Genomic DNA, 18765 nt, shown 5'->3' on the forward strand with positions numbered 1-18765 from the left:
GTTTGTTTTGGTAGCTAGGCCGAGTCAATACAAAGGACCGACTAAGTAGACTGGAAACCCTACAACAGAATGATTATTTGTGTATGTTGTGTAAGAAAAATGTTGAAAATGTACAACATTTATTGATTACTTGTGAGTACTCTTGACATGTGTGGTGTGCTTGGATCTCGGTGTTTGGACAGTCAAGGATTGTCCCTGATACTTTGAAAGAGCATCTTGAGAGTTGGAGATCTGTGCCTATGAGAAAAGAGAGGCGCAAGTACTGGATAGTTGGATTCTTTTCAGTTATATGGACTATTTGGTTACGCCGAAATGATGTCATATTTCGTAGTAAGACAATAAGAATTGACGAATGTATGGAACAATCATTTTCATGTGCTTCGGAGTGGCGTTGTATAAATTCATGTTGTTGATGACTATGCCGAGATGATATAGGAGTTGTTATGCCTTTATCGTTCTTGTCTTTGTCTTACCTTATTTCACTTGAGTGTTGAGCTTTTACTTTAAAAAAAATGATAATTTTCATGTTGCAGTGTGCTCTGAACCGCAAACACAAAACAAAATAATAAATGGAAAAGTTTAGAGGTTAGCAACTTTGTTAAATTCTGGTCAGTATGTAACCAGCAAAGAAAAGTGAGTCATTAGATGAAATCTCACACCATTAAAACCATCATTGATGACTATTTGATGACTACAAATCACAAAAGTTGCTGTCCCCTAACATTTCTCATAATAAATTAATCTAAATCATGATAAACATTGTATATTATATTCTAAGTGGGTAGCATTCGAATCTGTAGTGTCTTGTTTTTCTATCTAAATAAAACAAGAAGCAACCATTAACATTTTGAAGCAAATAAACTGTCTCTGAAGGACTGTTTTGTTCATCAAAATAACTGTTTCGGAATTTTTATAATTGTTCAAAAACAGTTTAAGATTTTTTAAGACGGTTTTATTTTTCATTCTGGAGATTGATTTGTTTAAATCTTTACCCACCTACAATCTAATGCAGTAGTGTTAATGGCTTATTGCATGGATAGAGCAGTTCTTCCTCTCTCTGGTCGTCGATCATTTTCCTGAGGGTCAGAATCTTTTAGAACAAGAGTCATAGAGAAACGAAACAAAATAAACACTCAAATATAAAACCAGGCCACATAAGGTCTCTATTTTCATACATAATAAAAACATACAGAGAATACAGCAAAAATGAGAAAGAATGATACATCATTTATGCAAGTTCAACTAATTTTTATTTAATTTGACTAAAATATTTTTTTATTACCTAATTTGTCTAATTTTTATTTGAATAAAATATTTTTTTACTAAAAATTAATAAATTTTATAATTTATAATTATTAATTAGTGATTATTAATATTTTAATGATATAAAATTATATTTAATAATATATAATTATTTTTTTATTAATTAAATACTAATTAAATTTTAATAAAAGTGCTGAAGTTATATATTTTCTCATTTATTTGGCGTGCATGCATGGCCATCCATTTAAAAACAGGTCCTGAAGAGTGAAGAGTCTCTCATCCAACCAAAAATGAGTTTTATCTGACGGTCCTATTTTTAATTATTTAACAAAGAAAGAAAAAAGCCATAGCCATAATAAAAATTAAAAAACTATTGGGCAGCAATTTTATTAATTTATATATATAAATTTTAAAAAATATAAATATAAATTATTTATTAATTTATGTGTATAAATATTTTAATAATATAAATATAAATTATATATTTTTTATATAAAAATACTTATAAATATAAATATAAATGTAAATAATTACTAATCAAATACTAATCTAAAATAATAATATGGATTTCGCTAGGGAGACAATGGATTATTTGTATAATGTGTACAATGGGCTATTGAATTACAAAATGAACATCTCTCATACTATCTAGAATAACCATCCGAGTACTAACGATAATAAACATCTTCCCAAAAGTTTAAATTGATTTTGGGGTTCACCAAGGCTGGAACTCTTAACTTTTCGGATCTAGCGCTCTAATACCATGCATGATACCACTCATCCCAAAAGTTTCAGCTGATGGAAAAAGGTAACACTAATGATTATATCTCTAAACTTCCATTGTACACATTGTATAAATATTCCATTGGCTCCCCGTACTTTTCCTAATAATATTTATACTGGTAATATAATATTATTTATAAAAATTAGAAAACTGATGATAATTATAAAATGGCGTCTCCGGAGAAACTGAAAGCATGCAATGCAATCATAGTCATATTTACGTGTCAAACACTCAAACTTCTCCTTTTCTTTTTGTTTTGGCGTTACATTTTTCTTCCCTAATTTCAAGTTGTGAGCATAGATATGGGTACCAATTTTTTGGGCGTGAGGGTGTCATAACGGGTATCAATGTTTTAGGGTCTTGAAATGGGCATCACTTTTGAACTACACCTTTTTGGGCCTAAAATGATCAAAGCCCCAAGCTGGGCCTTAAATTCAGAGTTTAATAGTTTATCATTCTCCGTCTTGGTAGGGGAAAATAAGGAACAAAACAATGTGTTCAGTATATACTGCAGAGTCCAACACAAAAAAAGAAAGAAAGCGTGGATACTGGGTTATTTTTCTTAACTAAAAAAGTTTTTATTACTTTTCTAAAGAAGTTCAGACGAAATAAAAAATAAAAAGATTTCATTTTCATCTTTTTAATACATTTATGAAATAATATGAGTTATATTTTCTGAGAATTTTCAGTTAGTACAATGAGATGTATTTATTTATCTCTTGATTCTAGTTCGTAAACTAATAGTAAAATGTTATACTAAGCCAGACAATCAGTTTGTTTTTCCTTTCTTAAATGATTATACATGTATTACATGTAAAAAACAGCATTTTTTTAACTTTGTAATATGTAAGTAAATATCTATATGTTGCCTTTACTGGTTATGTATCAATTAAATAATTAATACATTTTTATGAATTTTTCTTTTTTCTTAGTTTAATTTTCATATATTGATAGCATAAAATTTTTTATACAATCATCTAATTAAATTTATGCATTTAGATGATTTTTTAAATAATAAATTTAAAAATCAATTATTTTATAAATGAAATAATACACAATTATTTATAAAAAAAATATATTTTATACTGATAATACATAAAAATGAAAGGGTTTTTTATGAATTGCGATGTAAGATTATTTTATACCTCGTCGGAAAAGAAAAGTAAACTTATGATATTGGAAGTGTGGTGACTTGAATTTTATAAAGTTGTAACTTTTTTTTTTATTTCATGCAATAGCTTTTCAAAAGCCAGCAGCCCAGCACAATGTAAGCAATACCCCCCCCCCCCCCCCCCAACAAAAACAAAAAAGAAAGTTTTCTAAAAGTAAAAAGGTAAAGAGCATTTCTTGCCAATGAAATATGCCGTCAATTCATATCTGGAACCAAAAAAATCAGTGTTATTTGATGAGAGATTATACCATTTTATTATGCTTTATGACGAATAAAATTTTATTTCATATTATTTAATAATTATTTATTTTTATATATATTTTAACTATATTTTATAATGATAAACTAGTATAAGAAGCAAGTAGTGTATATATATATATAAGAAAGTGTGTTTTAATTTATGGTGGTGCAAATAAAACATATTCCAACTTTATAAAAAAGTAAATTCCATTTCTCAACACTCATATTTAGATAATTTAAACAAAAAATTTGTAGATATCATAAACTTGTCCATATAAGAATTACACGGAATTTAGAGACGGATAACTTAATCATCAACCATTTGGAAAAACAATGGTAAGCAAACACATGTATTTATCTAACCCACCGGTGGGGTTAGAGCATATATGGTAGGTTAACCAATAGCTAATCAGATCCAACCTTGCTTCCAATAATACGAATTCCTTGTTGGAAGCATCTATTTGCCTACTGTCTAGTACGTGCTTCCCACTACTTTCATATAATTTTTTTTTTAAAAAGTGATTTGATATTATTTTTTTTCTGTTTAATTATTTTTAAGAAATAGTATGTGGAATGTGGCTAATATTTTTTTACATTTGAACCAATACTAACCAAGTTATTATTAAACATATTAGTCTTCTAATATTTTTTAAAAAAATTATCTTTCATCTTTGTTTTTTTTTTATTTTCTTTGAAAATAAAAGAAGACTCGTCAAAAATGAAAACAATTTAAAAATAATAAATAATAAAATATGACATTATAAATTAAAGAGTGACAATATATATACTATTATATTGAGCTAATAAATTAAATTATAGTATGTGATATTGAGCATAGAAGACGATGAACCCACGTTCTCTCCTTGACAAGCCTTTAATTTTTTTCTTAATTTGTTGAAAATCATGCCTCATGATGTAATCAACTAATCATCACTTTCACATGGAGAAGACGATAGCATTCAACGCTTCATTATTGGCGAAATAACATACTGACTCCGTAGTTTACAAACTATATATCATAGCATAGATGTAGCTGTTCTTTTTTTGGTTTTCTGTTTCAATTTGCATATTATTTAATACAGAATTAGTGAAAATTCCTATATCTTTATGGTTTAGTCACCCATACTTAATTAACATGACAACTAAACTACTTGGAATAGGTGACATTATTGAATAGGATATAATTAAAAATTAAATCCTAAAATTGTTATTGCTTTTGATGAATATATAAAGTAATTTTCACTCAGCTTTATGGCTTCATCACATGTGAGAAAATATGCCTCTCCCCTTTTCTGGTTATGCCAAAAGCAGAGTCTTTTCATTCAAGATATGTATAGTTAACAATGTATAGGATGAACTTGTACCAAGAAAAGAAAATCTAGGATGAGTAAATGATCTCATGAAAATGCAATTGCATGTGAAGAATAAAATGAACAAATTTTGTTTGCTATTTTACTAAATTTTTGAATAAGTCTTTTTAATTAAGAGCTATTGCTTATATGCACTTTGTGTAAAAAGTAAAAGCTTCTTAAAACATGAATTTATGCTTCTTTAAAATTTGATTTTTTAAAAGCAAATAATAAAACCGACATGAATAAGTTACACCCATCTTAAGAAACACATGATTAACAAAGATATTTTTATCAGAATTAAATGAGTTGTAAAAATAGCATTACTCTTGTTCTTTTATTTATTTTAATTTAGTTTGAATATTGTAATTGACTTGGCTTCTATGTCTAAATTCTAATATCGAAATTTTGGTTTGGACAAGATCCAAAATATTTCCGAGAAAATTAAGGCACTCATCAACATAAACAGCTGTCCTAGTAATAATACACTATTAAAAAAAAACCCAATGCAGAAGCAATTGAGGCCATAGGTGATACTATGAACACAATAAAAGGCTCATACTTATAAATTGAAGGCAAATTGTAAGTGAAAAGAATGACAAACTATTTTATTATTTAAATTATTAAATGTACAACGAAATCATCATGAAGGTCATCTACATACACAAGTGAACAACAAAACAATGAATCGCCAAATAAATCATCATAAATCATCGTCAAAGATATAGAATTAACAAACACCAGAGACAGAGAGAGAAAGAAACAAAATTAAAAAGAAAACGCTACTCATCAACAAGAGGAAGAGCAGGGAGAATAAATCAAACAGATCCCGTACGTCCAAAAAAGAATAAGATCAACAGCCACCGTGCCTCCACGTGGACGACTCCCCAGGGAAAGAATCTCATAAATCAAATCTTGTGAAATTACAAATCTAGGCCAACACCATGGCCAAGAAGGTTCCGGAAAGAGCAGTGCCAGCAATGACCACCTTGCTCACCGAGAATGCACCGTTGCCAGCGGGTGTGTCAGAAGCAGCTGGGCCTGAAGATGGACCTGAAGATGGGCCTGAAGATGGACCTGAAGATGGGCCAGATGATGGGCTAGGTGAGGGTGGTGACGTTGAGGTGGAAGGAGCAGGTGCGCCAGCTGAGGGTGCTGGAGAAGATGCTGGTGGTGGTGTGACGGGTGCAGGTGCAGGTGGTGGTGGAGTTGCCTTTGGTGCAGGTACGGGTGCAGGTGGTGGTGATTGCTTCGGTGTTGGTGCCGGTGCCGGTGATGATTTCGGTGGCTGAGTGGGTGCAGCTCCCGGTGCTTGTGCTATGCATGACGTGGCAAACAGACCCAAGATCAAGAACAGTTGCACTGCACGTGAATCCATAACTGAAGCGGTTTTAGTGGTGGAAAAGAGGAGGGGGTGGTGTAGAGAAGTTAGTACTTAGTAGTAGTGGTGGAATGAAAAGCGAGGGGAGGGTTATATATATAAAGAGTGAGATTTGGGAATAATGGAGTGAAAGTCTAGAAAGGCCAGCGATTAATAATGTGTCAAATAATGGGCTTAAGATTCCTTTCCAACTCTCTCTCTCTTTAAATTTATGGTATTTGTTAATAAATGATTGGATAAATTTGACAAAATAATACAAAAGTAATTAAAATTTAGGCGGTACGCATATGACATTTTCATTATTTGTGTTGTGTCTAAGTGCAAAACACTACCATCTGTTTTCGTTGCACATACAGTTGTACATGTACCAAACCCACCATTATTCTAAAGGGAACAAAAATAAATGGTTAGTGACCTGTGTCCTTTTACTTTTTATTTACGTGTTTCTTCTAAAAGAGTTTTACATTTTTGCTTAAAGATTTTATTGAGATGACAATTTATAATTTAATAAGTATATGAAATATGAAAATATTTTTTGCTGTCTATTAAAGTTTAATTTGTATAATTAAATTATAAGAACGTATAAAGAACTATGACATGAATGTTCTTTGTTAATTTTATCATGAATGAGAGCATGGCCCTTGTAATGAGGGATTCAACACTCTTCCCCCTTTATTTTCATCTTTCTTTATTTAGTTTTGTTAAGAGAGAAGGGAGACAAATGGTAATATTAGTGGAATGGTACCAATTCTTAGCTGGCACAGCAACTATGGAAGCTGTGTCCAAATTAGGGATTTCACAACATTTTGCATTGGCCACGATACTTTCGTGAGCGTACTTACTTTGTCCTCATGTCCATGTTAGTTGCCGAAAGATTAGCTTAATAACCTTTGTTTGGTGGGTTGCGGAATCAGTGAGAAGTCGCTTTCTTAAGGCACGATTTCCTTAACCCTATTAGTTATTACCCCCCATACCTTAACGCGTTAACCTTTTTTTTCCTCTCAAATAATCTTCTTCAACCACTTTTGTCTTGCAGTCTTGGAATCGTCTAGTTATTTTACCATACTACCCTCTCACTTTTAGCCTTGAATGTTGAATCTAATCCTCAGGCGTGGATCTTACCATTTCCATCCATTGATTTGTTCCCAGTTATAAGCGGCCATAAATTAGGTCAACACGCGGGTCTTTTCACATGCATGTTTAGGCCTTAAGGCTTAAGGTGTAAATGCAAGTTGTAGTCTTGCTGTGTTCATTACTTACCTCAAATAAATTAGGTTTGGATTACAAATCTAAATTTGATTATACTCTGTGTATATATATTTTTTGTACATTTATTTTTAGAGAAAAAGACACATTTTTATCATGTACATTAGTTTTTTTTCAGAAACAAAATAAAAAAAATAATTACTTTTTCATACTTGATTTTTTAATTTTAATTTCTTAAATACGATTTTTTTACCATACTTTTTGCCAAACTTTATATTTTTTATAAGAATAAAGTATCGTTTTTGTCCCAAATATTTGGGGTAAGTCCCGTTAACAGAATTGACGGCAAGACAAAATTGAGACGATTTTGAAACGTTAGGGACTTAAATAGGACGAAAACGTTGTGGACAAAAACGATACATAGAAATAAACTTTAATTTTATCCTTCAATAATATCATTTTTTTACTATACATATTATTCAATTATTTTTTAATCACATCTAAGTAAATTACACTTAATCATATTACTTTCATTCTAAATAAATTAATTTTTTTATAATTTTACTCTTAAAGATTTTTAGTTGTCATGAAATATTTATAGAATGATTAGTATAAAAACTTGTGGAAAAGAAAAAATATATATATACAATAAAATATAAATTATATCTTTTTATCTCTAATGCATCAAAATTCTTTAAAATTATAAAAAAATAATTTTATTTAAAATAAAAATAATGTTATTAAGTGTAATTTACTTAAATGTAATTAAAAAATAGTTGAATATTATGTACAGTAAAAAATTAATATTATTGAAAGACAAAATTAAATTAAAAATTATTTTTATGTATAATTTTTGTTCCCAATGTTTTCGTCCCTAACGTTTTAAAATTGTTTCAATTTTATCCCGCCGTCAATTCTGTTAACGGATAGTTAGCCATTTTTTTAGAACTTGAGGTGAAGTTTGCTGGGTATAGAGAATTTGTCTGGAATAAAAAAATAGTATTTGAAAAATTAAGTTAAAAAATAAGATTTTAAAAAATAATAATTTTTTTTATTTTATTTCCAAAAAAATTCCTATGTATATTAGTACAAATTTTAATTTTAGAAATTTATCGTTTTCCTCAAACAAATAATAGGTACAATTATACGAAGAATGATGCAAATATTATTCATGGTAAAAAATTATATTTTGCATACAAATTGATGATAAATTATAAGAATCTTTATTTTTTATCATATGAAGTTAGTGTTACATTAAAATAAGTTATATAATTCATTTACTGCCAAATATTTATTGAATGTTATCTTTAATTTATAAAATTTTATTTATTATATTTATCAAGTGTTAAAATTTATATGTACCAATTAAAATTCTAGCTCATCCTATATATATACACGGCACACCTCTCCTAATAAATCATAGAGATTGTATGATGTTTGTGTTGTGATAAGTATAAATAATGTAGATGACTATTAATATGAGCGATTCATATTTTATAATGTTAAAGGATAAAGATATTAAGAAAAAATAAATTTAATAGTGGTTAAAAAGAATAATTTTTTGTGTGTATAAATAGAGGCATTGAACGTCTAAACTAACACGCACAACAACAATTAATAAAATTCTCTCTTCTTATATTGCTAAAACACTCTCATCTCTGTCTTTTATATACGCTATTATATATATATTAATTGTGGTAAATATTAATACTAAAGTTTTTTATTTATATTTTTTTATTTTATATTTATTATATCTTCGTTATTTATTTATTTTACAACACGTTATCAGCACGAGATTTTGATCAAATTTTAGGAAGACTCAGATAACAAATTTTTATTATGTCGAAACTCTCTCATATTGAATTTAATACTCTTGATATATCTGGAAATAACTATTTATCATAGATAATAGATGCTAAAATCCATTTTGATTTAATGGATCTTGGAGATACCATTAAGGTTGAAAATAATACATCCCAAAAGGATAAAGCCAAAGCCATAATTTTCCTTCGTCACGACGAAAGATTGAAAAATGAATATCTCACATTAAAAGATCATGCAGATTTGTGGAAAGACCTTGAAAAAAGATATAATCATCAAAAGACGGTGATACTTTCTCAGGCCCGATATGAATGGAGCACTTGCGTCTACAGGATTTTAAATCCATAAATGAATATAATTCAGCGATGTTTCGAATCACCTCACGAATGAAATTATGTGGGAAAAAATAACTGATAATGATATGTTAGAGAAAACTTTCTCGACCTTCCATGCTTCGAATGTGCTCTTGTATCAGCAGTATCAAGAAAAAACATTTAAAAAATATTCTGAGCTAATTTCTTCTCTTTTTGTTGCTGAACGCAACAATGAGTTGCTTTTAAGAAATCATGAAGCGCGTCCAGCTGGCGCCGCCTCATTTTCTGAAGCAAATGCGGCAAATCATAACCGCAGAAGAGGTAAATAGTAAAGTTTTAGTAACAAGAAAAATTATGGAAGGAAGAAGAATTATATTCACAAGAAAGGTTATATCACCAGAAGTGGGATAAAGAAAGAAACAATGGGCAAAATAAATCAATAAAGGATAAGTGTTTCTGTTATGGTGGAAATGGCCATTGGTCGCGTACCTGTCGTACCCCAACGCATCTAGTCAATCTTTATCAAGCATCTTTGAAAAATGATGATAAAGAAAATATTGGTGTAAATATTGGTCATTTGATGTATCTGATTTCTTTGAGGATCATGAAGAAAATATTGGTCATTTGATCAATGATAAAATAGTTTAATATGTGAGATTGTTAAGTATTCATGTAAATAGATAATATAAGGAACTTATTGTTAAGTTTTATTTTCTATGTATTTAAGTTTTAAATATGATGTATATAAATAATGAAATATTAATGTTTATGTTTAAGAATTTTAAATTATTAAATGTATCAAGTTTTAATAATAATAGTGATCATAATAAAAAAATTTTAGTGTATGAAATTATATACAGGGTTTCTTAAAAAAATAATTTCAATCAAGAATTTAATTTGACTGTGCATGTATTACTACTCATTTTATTATTATTTATCTTTGAAGAAAATGACAAGGATATATAACGAATATGTGTGCCTTGCGGATAGTGCAAGTTCGCATACCATTTTCAAAAGTGATATATATTGTATCCATCTTATGTCAAAAGAAGAATATGTTAATAGTAATACTATTATTGGTTCAGACAAATGTGATAGAAGGCTCCGCAAGAGTTATAATTTTGTTTTTCGGAGGAACAAAATTTATAATAAATAATGCACTATTGGTTACTAAGTCTCTAAGAAACTTATTCAGTTTCAAAGATATTGCCGAAATAGATATCATATTGAGACAATAAATGAGAGAAATCATGAGTACTTTTGTATTAGAACTCATGATTTAAATAAAAAAGTTATATTAAAAAAGTTACCCCACTCTCATATGGGTTATATTATATCAAGATTAGTGCAATTGAATCACATGCCATTGTAAACCAGAAGTTTACTAGCCCAAATAAATTCATAACTTGGCATGATCGATTTGGTAATCCGAGAACAACCATGATGCAGAGAATTATTGAAAATTTCCATGAACGTTCACTAAAGAACCAAAAGATTCTTAAATCTAGTGAATTTTGTTGTGCTGCATGTTCTCAATGGAAGTTAATTTTAAGGCCATTACCTGTAAAAGATTAGATTTGAGTACCCTGAAATCCTAGAAAGGATTCAAGACGATATATGTGGACCTATTCATCCACCATGTAGATCTTTTAGATATTTTATGGTTCTAATAGACGCATTTTCGAGATGATCACATGTGTGCTTATTATCTTTTCGCAACCTGGCGTTTGCGAGATTACTGGCTCAAATTATTCAATTAAAAGTACAATCTCCAGAAAACCCAATAAAAAAAATTCGTCTTGATAATGCTGGTGAATTTACTTTCCAAACTTTTGATGCTTATTGTATGGCTAATGGAATAAGTGTTGAACATCCACTAGCTCATGTTCACACATAAAATGGGTTAGCAGAATCACTTATTAAACACCTCCAATTAATTGCTAGATCCTTACTTATGAGAACAAATATCTCAACCTCGATTTGTGGCATGCTATTTTACATGCCGCACCACTTATTCGTTTGAGGCCAATGAGTTATCGTTAGTTCTCTCCTATGCAATTAGCTTTTGTCTAGCAGCCAAATATTTTCCATTTAAGAATATTCGAGTGTGCGATATATGTTTCCATTGCACCACCTTCTCGCACTAAAATGGGACCCCAAAGAAAATTGGGGATATATGTTGGATATGATTCTCCCTCTATAGTGGGGTATTTTGAAATACAAACTGGAGATATATTTAAATCCTGGTTTGCGGATTGTCATTTTGATGAATCAAAATTTTCAACATTAGGGGGAGAGAATAAACTTCTTGAAAAGAAACTTAATTGGAATGTATCATCTTTGATGCATTTGGATCCTCGATCAGGGCTATGTGAACTAGAAGTTTAAAAGATTATACATTTGCAAAGGATAGCAAAATGAATTGCCTGATGCATTTTCTGATACAAAGAGGATAACTAAATCCTATATACCGGCTGAAAATACTCCGATTCGAATTGATGTCCCCGTCAGACAAATTGCCACCGAAGCAAATTCACGCCAGAAGTGTGGCAGGCCTGTCAGTTCCAAAGACAAAAATCCTCGAAAAAGAAAAAAGGTAAATACTATTCCTGTTGAAAAAGACATAGTAAAGACACCTACAGTTGTCCAAATTTCTGATATAGTTTTAACGCTAGAAGACGTTTAGGTACCTGAAAATTGTGAAAATGACGATATCTCAATAAATTATGTCTTTACAGGAGAGAAATTGGACCAAAATAAGACAATTGTCAGTGAAATATTTGCATATAATGTGGCATTAAATATCATGCATGAAAGTAAAGATCTTGAGCCAAGATCAGTTGAAGAATGTTGACAAAGAAATGATTGGCTAAAATGGAAAGAAGCCATGAATGCTTAGTTAGATTCACTTGCAAAACGTGGAGTCTTTGGACTTGTAGTCCGTACACCAGAAGATGTAAAACCTGTTGGATACCGATGGATATTTGTGAGAAAACGAAATGAGAAAAATGAAGTTGTATGCTACAAAGCTCGACTTGTAGCACAAAATTTTTCACAAAGACCCGGTATAGAATATGAAGAAATGTATTCCCCTGTAGTGGATGCAATAACATTGCGTTATTTTGTCAGTTTATCTGCATTTCATAAACTACATATGCATTTAATGGATGCGGTAACAACCTACTTATACGGCTCATTAGATCGTGATATCTATATAAAAGTCCCTGAAGGACTAAGAATATCTAAACCATCCAATGAATATTGGCAAGGGTCATACTCAGTCAAATTGCAAAGATCTTTATATGGTCTAAAGCAATTTGGACGAATATGGTATAATTGTCTTATTGAGTATCTGGCCATAAACGGATTCAAGAATGATAATATCTGTCCATGTGTTTTCATAAAGAAATTTGCATCTAGATTCATTATAATTGCTGGGTACGTTGATGATTTGAATATCATTGGAACTCCTAAAGAGATTCCAACAATTATAAAAACTCTAAAAGAAGAGTTTGAAATGAAAGATCTTGAAAAAACTAAATTTTGTCTTGGCCTGCAGATCGAGCATACAAAATAGGATCTTTATTCATCAAACAACATACACAAGAAAAATCTTTAAGATAGTTTATATGGATAAGTTGCATCCATTAAGTACCCCAATGATCGTAAGATCTTTGGATGTAAAAAAAGATCAATTCAGTCCTAAGGAAGAAAATGAAGATATCCTTGATCTTGAAGTACCATATCTTAGTGCCATTGGAGCGCTAATGTATCTTGCTAATAATACAAGACTCGATATATCATTTGCTGTGAATTTACTAGCAAGATATAGTTTCTCTCCAACCATAAGACATTGGAATGGAATCAAACAAATCTTTCGATATCTTCATAGAACGGTTGATATGAGATTGTTTTATCCCTATGGATCGAAGTCACAATTAGTTGACTATGCAGATGCTAGATACTTATCTGATCCACATAAAGGGAGATCTCAAACAGGATACCTATTCACATATGGTGGTACAGCTATATCATGGAGGTCCACGAAACAGGCGATTACAGCAACATCCTCTAATCATGCTGAAATACTAGCGATACATGAAACAAGTCGCGAATGTTTTTGGCTCAAGAGTCTAATCCAATATATTCTATCATCATGTGGACTAATTGATCATAAGATAGCTCTAATTGTCCTGTTTGAAGATAATACAGCATGCATTGCTCAACTTAAGGGTATATACATCAATAGTGATAGAACAAAACATATTTCTCCCAAATTATTCTTCACTCATGATCTTCAAAATCAAGGGACAATTGATGTCCAACAGATTCACAAAGTCACTCCCAAAAACCTCTTTTAAAATATTGGTACATGAGATCGGGATGCGCCGATTTCGAGACATTAAATGATGTCGACAAGAGGAAAAAATCGTACCTTTTTTTGCTTGGTTAGGTTTTTTTTTCCATTGGGTTTTTCTTGACAAGGTTTTTAATGAGGCAGTTCCCATCACAAAGGATTTTGTACTATTTTTCCTTCACTAAAGTTTTTTTCCCATTGAGTTTTTCTTTAGTAAGGTTTTAACGAGGTATAATCCTAAATGGCCATCCAAAAGGAAGTGTTATGATAAGTATGAATGATGTGGATGACCATTAATATGTGCGGTTCATATTTTACAATGTTAAAGGCCGAAGATATCAAGGGAGAATAAATTTAATAATGGTTGAAAGGAATAAATTTATGTGTGTATAAATAGAGGAAGTGAACGTCTAAAACAACACACACAACAATAATTAATAAAATTTTCTCTCTTTATACTGCTAAAACACTTTCATCTCTCTCTTTTATATACGCTACTATATATTGGCAATATATATATAAATAATTTCTATTATATTGAGATATTAATTGTGATAAATATTAATACTAGAGTCTTCTACTTATATTTTTTTATTTTATATTTATTATATCTTTTTTTATTTATTTATTTTACAACAGTTTGCATTATTGTCTTCTTGTCTTTTGTAATTTAAGAGTGACTCTATTTCACGGATATTGGTTTATCTTTGGTAGCAATGACGAAAGAAAGAATTAATATATTCTTTTGAGAGAAATGTTAGAATATTAGAAGAATTTATCTTTTTGTTTTGTTTTTATTATTAGTTATTAGTTAAATATTTTTAGTTTAGTAATTTAATAAATTATTTTTAAATATTAATAATTAACTGATAATAATAATAATAAAATTATTGGTATATTTTTCTTCTTTTGCATGTGTTATTGGTATTCTTTCACATTCTTTTCCTTTGTTCATTTGTTTTAATTTCGCTGGCAGCTTTCGAATGTGCATATATAGATGGATTTTTTTTATTCTGTTACTTTTAAATGTGTTTCAACTATTTTAGAATTCTTTTAGTTTACTTAATATTTTTTATATGCTTTGGTAAATAAAAGAAAAAATGAATTTTGAGCATATATTCATAATTAAAATTGAAATAGTAATAAAGAAAAAAAATTCAGGAGACGATTTATAAACTTTTGAAATATTATAATCTTTTGTGTTTTACCAAAATACAGGAGAGGATTTATAAAATAAAAAATCATAGAAATAATTTATATATTTTATCTTTTCATTTTGAAATACACAAATTGTTGGGAATGATTTTTTTTTTAAAAAAATATAAAAATAAAATTTCAGTTCTCAAAAAATAATTTTTATTTTTAAAATAAAAAATATAAACATAATTGTTCATGCTCTGATCCAATGTCACAGTCTAAACCCAAGTCAAAAAAGGTCCAATTCAAAGGTTGACCTTTACCATCTATCCAACTTTCTCAAAGAGGTCGGTTCCGACATAAGCTCCTCTCCAAAGAAGTCGGATTCAGCTGACAGATAATATTTATTCAAATAAGTAACTGCCCCCTAAAATCTCTTCTCCACTTACAAAAGAGATATCTCAACAAACCTAAGATAAAGAGACGGTTATCTACCTTCAGAAGTGGAACTACTCCAATGGTGGTTATTGGATCATCACCTATAAATACACTGATACACTCAGATAAGGCTAAGTTCCAATACTCTCTAAACCTGCTTATCCCCTTGCTAACTTAAGCATCAGAGTGTCTTTGCAGGTACTACCTCCCATTCTATCAAATACTCACAACTCAGACGACGGTTTCCAAACGCAAATCAAGTCGAAAACCACCTCCTTCTAACATTGGGCCTTTCACCAATCCCAATCCATCTATTTCAGGTTGCCCACATAACAATAATTTTTAAATATATATATATATATATATATATATATATATATATAAAGTCATAAAAAACTATTTGTGAGGTTATCATAAACATGTAATTCACTAAACTCTGCCGTTACAGTGCAATTCATCCACTATACCACAATATACAAATTAATTTTTGCAAAATGGGATATTGTTTTTTGAAAAAAAAATATTACACCATAAATATGAGATTAATTGATTGTATTTTTTTCTAATTAGTGGATCATGTAAGCTAGCAAATTAGCTGAAAGTATATATTGGTCGAATAGAATTACACCTTTTTATTCTTTCATAGAAAAAAAGAATAAAAGTTACTACAAAGAAAGAATTTTAGGTTCTAAAGTAAAATAGAAATTAAAATTGTAACATCAAACATATTATTATGAATAATAACATAATGATTACTTTCATACCTAAATTACTAAACCCCCCCCCCACTCCGATCCCCTAGCATAGAGCAAAAGTTCTCTCAATATTTTATTATTAATTTATCTTTTGTTAACCTCTTGTCACCTCATTTGGGTTGTTTCTAATTATTATCCTTTTATTGTTATTACTAGTATTTTTCAAGATAGTATTTAAAAAAAATATGATTGATAATTGGGGAGAGAGAAACAAATAATTAATAAAATACAAGAGCCGTTACAATTGGAAAACAACTACCAATCTAACATCATCATCCCTTCAACTCCTCCATGCAATATTTTTTTTCTTTTAAAAAATAAAGTAAATTTATGGTGCATGTTTTGTTGTCGCGCTAGTGCTACCGTTGCGATTTGTGAACATGGTGAGTGATTAAATTTTTAAAACTAAGAAAACATTATTATATTATGTGCGCAGCTGTAATTATTACCGGACAGCACAGTCATTAACAACACGCACGTGATGCGAAAATTGTTGAGAGTTGAGACCAACCATGTGGCAAAATGGGGAAATCCAATGTACCCCCCATGGTCATTTCTTGTACTCTAATTAGCAAAGTCTTCACTGTATACTATATATTTTTATTTTAAAAGAACTTTAACAATGAACTTATTAAGAGCTGGCAAAAGCTGGCAATTATTGGAGATCTTAATAATGTAAGTTTACTTGTACTACATACTTATTGTGCAATTTTTTATGTTTGTTCGATTCAATTTCGTGAAATAATATATGAGAAGCGATATATTATGGTGCATGATAGTGATATATTATGATCCAGCCTGAAATAAAGTATAAGTATATCATGATGAAAACTTTTATCTTAATTTGAATTGAAGCATACTCATTTTTTATGAATTATATTATGGTACATGTTATAGTGCTTATGGTTTAAGTAAATATGGTAACTATATAATTTTAACAACACTTAAAAAATATTGTTAAAATTAAAGTAATATTTTTTTATTATTTAATATTAAATTTTAATTCAAAAATAAAAATATTGTCAAATTATAAAAAATATAACTTTAATTTTAGCAATATTTTTAACCATTATTAAAATTATTTATCCACCATAACCACCATAGTTATAAGCACTATATAAACTCCACCTTATATTATAGATTAAGATTGGGAATTATATGGGAATAATGTTTGATAGCAACAACATTTAATTGACTGAGTGATAGGTAAACTTGTCTCTTTTTTAATAGATCAGAATTCAAAAAATAAAAGTGTGAAAAGAAAGACAGTAATAATTAATTAAATTTTCTAAAGGAACTGAGCAAAGTATTCCTATGAAAACTTGACTTTATTTTATTTTCCACATAAATAAGTACATTAATAATATACTACTGCAATTTTTTTTTTTTTTTATCGAGACTTTATGCATTGTACTACATTGATGATTATACCATCTTTGCACTTCATTTTTTCTACAACAAAGGGAATTGAAGGTCGATACAACTAATATGAGCCAACGTATATTAGTTAAGTATAAAAAGTAGGTGGTTGTGTTTTTTGGTTCGTCTGAAAATATAAAGAAAGAGACACAAGCCTCACGCCCTCAAAAAAGTTGGTTGTTTTTTATAAACAAATAGACAAATAGAAGACCCAAAAAAAAAAAGACAAATAGTAATTCCAGATATGAAAAAAGATAGTTTCATACTACCGGAAACTTGGAACATTATTTCAAGACTGAGAATTGAATTGGATGTCACAATTATCTACCACACTATAACGTAAATAATGCAACCTAGTAGGGTAGTAATGTACTAATATCAATGTACATAATTAATTAAAAACGTGACCCCTTTTTTTCTTTTCTTAATGCCACTACTACGTTTAATTTATTTTTTTTTTTCATATTAACTAGACGATGCGTCTTATCTTTTGACCCAATATAAAAGAACCAATAAATAAATGTCAAGGAGGTTAACTCTCCTCCAAACTCAAAATTCGAATTCTCTTAAAATGAAAAATTAAAGCCACTTTGTTAAACTCCCAAAGGTTCATATTGGCTTTTAATACCACAACTTGAACTTGCAATTTATTGTTTATAATTTCAAGTTTGTTTCACTAATTATATACAAAAAGAATGCTAGGGGCCAGCAACTTTTGTGATTTGTAGCCATCAAATAGCCATCAATGATGGTTTTAATGGTGTGAGATTGATGTGAAATTTCATCCAATGGCTCATTCTTCGTTGCTGGTTACATACCGAGCAGAATTTAACAAAGTTGCTGGTCCCTAGACTTTTCCTATATACAATTGCAAGTGTTTTCTCACTAAAATGCAATTCCAATGCACACAAATAAATTAAAGGAATTACTAGGTCCTAAAAAGAAAAGGGGAAGAAGTGTTGTTTGAATCTTAGATCACTAACGCCAAATAATAGTGAAGAAACAAAAAGTGAGTAGAGTAGTTATTACTTGTTTATATTAAAAAGTAGTTATTATAATAGAATTTATACGAAAAGAAGTAAGTGTTATTTTTTTTCATTTAGTTCGTATATATATAGAGTGCTCAGCTT

General features: G+C 29.5%; 1 protein-coding gene across 1 annotated transcript; it reads right to left on the reverse strand.

Annotated features, from left to right (window-relative positions):
• Positions 1-5394: 5394 nt before the first annotated feature.
• LOC107642262 (uncharacterized) lies at positions 5395-6483 on the reverse strand. Its single transcript, XM_016345555.3, has one exon. It carries the CDS (start codon positions 6183-6185, stop codon positions 5739-5741), a length of 447 nt encoding a protein of 148 aa, XP_016201041.1. The 5' UTR covers positions 6186-6483; the 3' UTR covers positions 5395-5738.
• Positions 6484-18765: the final 12282 nt, after the last annotated feature.

This window comes from Arachis ipaensis, chromosome B5 (assembly GCF_059453495.1).
Source record: "Arachis ipaensis isolate K30076 ecotype BB chromosome B5, ASM5945349v1, whole genome shotgun sequence".
NCBI classification, from domain to species: domain Eukaryota; kingdom Viridiplantae; phylum Streptophyta; class Magnoliopsida; order Fabales; family Fabaceae; genus Arachis; species Arachis ipaensis.